The 5,676-nt window shown below is 34.8% G+C and overlaps 1 protein-coding gene across 1 annotated transcript; it reads right to left on the bottom strand.

Annotated features, from left to right (window-relative positions):
- Positions 1 to 882: 882 nt before the first annotated feature.
- Positions 883 to 3,896, bottom strand: LOC102588321 (vicilin-like). The gene is made up of 4 exons (XM_006363092.2): positions 3,603 to 3,896; positions 3,251 to 3,426; positions 3,068 to 3,148; positions 883 to 2,612 (listed from the first exon to the last, which is right to left on the bottom strand). The coding sequence occupies exons 1-4, from the start codon at positions 3,847 to 3,849 to the stop codon at positions 1,110 to 1,112; spliced, it is 2,007 nt and encodes a 668-aa protein (XP_006363154.2). The 5' UTR covers positions 3,850 to 3,896; the 3' UTR covers positions 883 to 1,109.
- Positions 3,897 to 5,676: the final 1,780 nt, after the last annotated feature.

Raw genomic sequence — 5,676 nt, 5'->3', positions numbered from 1 at the left:
GTGAGGGTGGGGTAAAAATATTGAATTTAAAAACAAACTTTAAATTTATTTTTTTTGGGGGTGGTTGGGGGGGCTGGTTTGATGGTAGGGACCAAATAAATTGATTTTTTCAACAATTTTTTTTTTAATTGAAAGTTGGAAGAGAGTTTTGGAAAATGTTTTCCTTAAGTTTTGAAGGGAAGTCATTTTCCTTAAATTTGAGAAAAATGAGTTGATTTGGAAAACATTTTCCAAAACATTTAACCCAACCAAACATGAGAAAATTGGAAAATATTTTCCGGAAAATGTTTTCCTTCGTACCAAACACACCCATAGGCTTTTTGAGTCGATTTTTTAAAATTGAGTTCGTATTTGTTAGATTAAAAACAAAAAAAGAAGTAAAAAGTATAATTAAATTTTCCGAAAATGTTATTTTGTATTAGAAAACATAATTAAGTGATTTAAGTAGAAGTTGTACACTGCTTCGCGTAAGGATAAATTTGCAGAAACTGCTCATCTTTTCGGTTGATGTAGCTTCTGAATCCAGAGACCAGAATAGCTATTCTTGGTTTTCCCTAGTTATATGAATCTTGAATTTTTACTTCTTTTGATTGAGATTTGCCTCTTTGCTTTCTGTTTTTAGTAATTTAACATTTGATACTGGTGTAAATTCCAATGGCTCATATTCCAGGAGGGGAATAGTATTATTATCTGTATTCTGGAATGACGAATTGCTCTATTGTTTTTCTCTAAACAGATATATATTTATTCATATTGAAGACGACTACAGATTCGGATCAGACAAGTTCAACACCATGTTTGGTCAGGTCTTTACGACTATATGATATGAATTGCATTCATCCAGATAACATCCACAACACCTTCTGCTACAATGCTGGAGACTTGCCAGGGAAAAGTCTTGATATTCATGAAAACTGGTTTCCGCATTATTATTACATAAAACTTATAAATATTGATACCAAAAGGATAAAAACACGTACATATACACGCACAGAGATGAAATTATACAAAAACGTAGAGACTAATCATCTCATTACATCACCCTGGAGAGAACTTGCTTAGAACTTTTGAAGGACACTAGTTGTGGTGGTGAGAACACAAGTATGTACTCATGCTACTTTGAGGAGTATCCGTTCATGTCGGCCTGGCTCCTCTTCCTCAGTTTCTTCTTCTTGCCTCTTTTCTGTTTCTTCCTCAGCTTCTTCTTCTTGTCTTTCAGCTTCCTCTTGCCTTCCCCTCTCTGCCTCTCTTGCTGCCTCTTCTTCCCTCCTCCTTGATTCCTCCTCTTGTTTCCTTGATTCTTCCTCCTCTTGCTTCCTTCTTGTTTCTGCTTCTTCTGCCTCTCTTTGTGATTCTTCCTCCTGTTGCCTTTTTGCTGCTTCTTCCTCCCCTCTCCTTCTTGCTTCCTCTGCCTCTCTCTCTGCTTCTTCTTCCTGTTGCCTCCTCCTTGCTTCCTCCCGTCTCTTTGCTTCTTCCTCCTCCTGCCTTCTTTTTTCTGCTTCTTCCTCTTCTCTCCTTGCTTGCTCTGCCTCTCTTTGTGCTGCTTCCTCTTCTTTTTCTTCCTCTCTCTTTCTTGCTTCCTCTGCTTCCTGTCTTTCCCTTTCCTGTTCTTCTTGTCTTTTCCTAGCTTCCTCTTCTTCCTGTCTCCTCCTAATTTCCTCTTCCTGCCTTTTGGCTTCTTCCTCTTCCCTTTTCCTTGCTTCTTCCTCTTGTCTCTTCCTTTCTTCCTCTTTCTCCTTTGCTTCCTCCTCTTCTCTTTTTCTTGCTTCTTTCTCTCTTTTCTCTTCTTCAGCCTTTCTTGCCTCTTCCTCTTCTTTCCTCCTCTCTTCTTCCTCTTTCTTCTTTGCTTCCTCCTCCTCCCTCCTCCTTTCTTCCTCCATCAACCTCTTCTCTTCCTCAGCACAAGATGTACACTCCAGTATAACTGAATCACCCTGTGCTTCAAGAATCTGATGCATTGTTGTGTTAGCCACATTGAAAGATGCTTCCAAGATGTGTCTATCCAATGTTCGGAGGACCGAAGCTCTCCCCGTTAGGTACTGAGGATGATGTTTCTTTGTAGTTGTACTAAATCCCACAAACACAAATGAATTGTTATTGAATGCCATTTGAGCCATAGGATGAAACCGTGGCACAACAAATACATCTCCTTCTTCCACTTTAAACCTCATGTTTTTACACCCTTGCCCTGTTCCACTGTTTGAGCAAACTACCCTCACCATTCCTTCTCCTTGAATTGCTATTCCAATTTCAGTAGCCATTGGATTCCAATGTGGCCCCATCATTGATCCTTTCGTTAAGTTCACTACGTAAATGCCGATTTGCGAACCCTTTAAAGCCGGCAATTTCTTCCTGTTTATTACAGTGCTCCACCCGTTGCAATTCTCAAAATCTGGTTTCTCTTGGAATACATTGAACAATTTAGAACTCTTCTTTTTATTCCTTTGGTTGTCAAAGAAACTATAACTGCCCCTTCCTAAAACAGTTTTCTTGAATTGAGCCTCCATTTCCCATAAGTTGTTCTTCTTCTTCTTAGTTGACTTTGGCACACCATGCACTATAGCTGGTACTTCTGTTCCAGCCAACACTTCTTCTATCACATCTTCTGGTACCTTCACCAACAAAATTTTACATCAATTAAAATTACTCCCCAACAAGATGGACTCTTTTTATTAATGTGTCAATTCAAACTAATTGGGATAAAACAAAACCAAACAATATTTGGCACTATATATGAGTACATACAAATTACAATCAAGATCTAACTTCCCATATCAGGCTAATACATCTTGATCACAGCTATGACTAAATGATGTCCTTTTAATTAGCGTTTTTAAAGACTCGAATTTATGATTAAAAAAAGCATTGATTGTTCTATGATTATGGAAGTTGGCTAATCACTAAAGTCTAATTATATAATTATAGCTGTTAAAGCATGTCATCTAAAAGATTAGGTTGTTAAGGAGATCACAGTTTTATTAGTTAATGATATTCTCAATAGTAGCCACTATATATATAGTGTAAAACACAGATTCATCTTGAATTAAAAAGAGTAGGGAGTTCATACATGAAATGCCGCTTGGAGGACTTTCTTGTCGAATCCAAGAACCATTTTACGGATGCTGGAGTAGGGTCCATTCAGTGATTCCTGTATATTATATTAGCAAGAAATATTCATCCTTAATGATCAAAATGGTGAAATATAAATTAACGATTAATTAAGTGTTTAAGAAGAGGAAAGAAATATTACTCGCAAATCATCCCCTGAATTGGGAAAGATGGAATAAACTCTAAGTTTCTGTCTGATAGGATCTAAGTTGCTCTCTAAGTAGAAAATAGATCCAAAAGGCAGCCTGAAAACATCTCCTATTCTTAAATCCACTGATTTCTCTTCATTTTCATTCATCCAAGTTAGCTTCCCCGACCCTAACATATTTCCACAACAATCAACATAAATAGTTGAATTTTTAACTAAACACATAAATGATGGGAAATCAAGTTATTATCCCATTTTTCAGATTTCAGATTTCAATATTCTTTATGAAAAAAGGTGAGTTCCTAGATAATATCGCGAACATTTGAAAATATATATATATGAATACCAGTGTGGACATAAAAGACCATATCTGAATGTAGAACAACAGGAAGGAAGAGGGAGTTGGGTTCCAATGTGATGAATTGAAGATGATAGGATCCAGTAGTTCCATCAGCTACTGTGACTGATGAGACTTCACCATTTTCAGTTGAAATTATTGTTTTTCTTTCTGCTCTTTTAACCAGAGGATATTCCCAACCTTCATTTTCTCTTTTAGCTCTTACATCGACAGATACATAACTGATGATAATCATAAACAGTAGAAACTTAAACAAGATTTTGCAACAATTTTTCACCGACATTGCTGTTAATTTTTTCTTAACAAAAAATATGGACAGTGTAGTAGTGGATGTCATGAGAAAAGGGGGAGTTTTGAAGAAGTAAAGGTGTGAGTTACGTGGCATTTGCATGGACAGATGCTTCTTCAACATGACACGTGCTCAATCAATTCCATGCAATGTTTTTTTTTTTTTTTTTGACTCTTTCAGCTTAGGAGTTTATCTTCTCTTTGAGTTCGTTTGACCAAATATCCTTATTTTTCTCATTTGGAGACCTACTTTTTTTAAATTATTTGATGATTATATACCGTCTACTTTTAGTTGTCATGATTTTTTTAGAATGAAACGTTAAGAATTTTAATTGATATTTTATAATATATTTTTTCATCATATTGACATATAAAAAATTATAATTTATAGTACTTTTCGTATAATTTTTTTAAAAAATATCAATATAGTGTAATATAATTTAACTTTATCGACTTTCGAATAGCGCAACATGACAAATAAAAATAGACGGGAGTATATGAATGCAACTTATTTGATGTAGTTAAGTAACTACTTTGATGATCTAAGCGCTGTGAATTTTTAATTTAACAGACTGAAAGTTAATCTCTCTTAATTAAGAAACATTCTTTGTTTTTGAAAGTTAAGTTAATTAATCATAATTTGAAGCAAAATTGAAATATACGAAATTAATTTAAATTTTTAAAAACTATACGATCAATATTTAAAGTCAAAGTTCTTTTCATATGAATACAATGAAGGGAACTAAATATAATTGGGAAAATTATGCGGTTAAATAAATTTATACTACTTAATTACTCATCATAGCTATAGTTTGCTATAATTACCACTCACGACTAACATTATACATTAATTACACGGGCTGACTTCGAGTTTGTATAATTTGTCACGTTTGTATATGTATAATTCACCAAAATATACAAATACATATGTATAATATACAATTATCTAACCTATATACATATACAATTCACCTCTCTCCCACTCTCGCTCGCCTCTCTCCTCCCTCTCCCAATCGCGCTTGCCATATATACAAATGCATATGTATAATATACAATTATCTAAGCTATATACATATACAATTCACTTTTCTCCCACTCTTTGCCCCCTCTCTCTCCCAGTCTCGCTGGCCGCTCTCCTCCATATAACATGTAGCTACGAATTGTAATTATCAAACTATAGCTATGGAGAGTAATTAGGCAATTTTTGAGTGGCTATATGTGAAAGTTCCCCAATATAAAATTGTTCATGGCCATCATTGCTTAGGCCTAATCTCCTTAGTAACTGGAAGTGGGCCTCAAATTTCCTTGTCCATCCATCCATCCACAAGATCCGGGTCTAAATTGTGGAGAGGCCCAATTTTCATAATTTACACAAATATGTATATTGATAAAAGTAATAAATGGGCCATTTACTTTTTAGACCATTGATTTAAGGGAAAATTGTATATAATAGCAAACTATTAATTCAAATTAAATGCTATAAATATAGTTTGATTTAATTGTACCTCATAGCAAACTGTTGTTATTTCACCTCTCTCCTGGTGAATCTCGCTCGCCACTCTCGTTCTTTCCCTCGCCTCTCTCGTTTTTTATACAAATGCAAGTGTATAAAGTGTGTTTGTGTTTGTATAAAGCGAGAGAAAATTGTATATATACATCTACTATTAATTCAAATTAAATGCTATAAATATAGTTTGATTTAATTGTACCTCATAGCAAACTGTTGTTATTTCACCTCTCTCCTGGTGAATCTCGCTTGCCACTCTCGTTCTCT

The sequence above is a fragment of the Solanum tuberosum genome, unplaced genomic scaffold, assembly GCF_000226075.1.
Source record: "Solanum tuberosum cultivar DM 1-3 516 R44 unplaced genomic scaffold, SolTub_3.0 scf00423, whole genome shotgun sequence".
Taxonomy (NCBI): Eukaryota; Viridiplantae; Streptophyta; class Magnoliopsida; order Solanales; family Solanaceae; genus Solanum; species Solanum tuberosum.
Note: the sequence above shows the minus strand (reverse complement) of the source record. Positions and strands in the feature narration are given on the sequence as shown.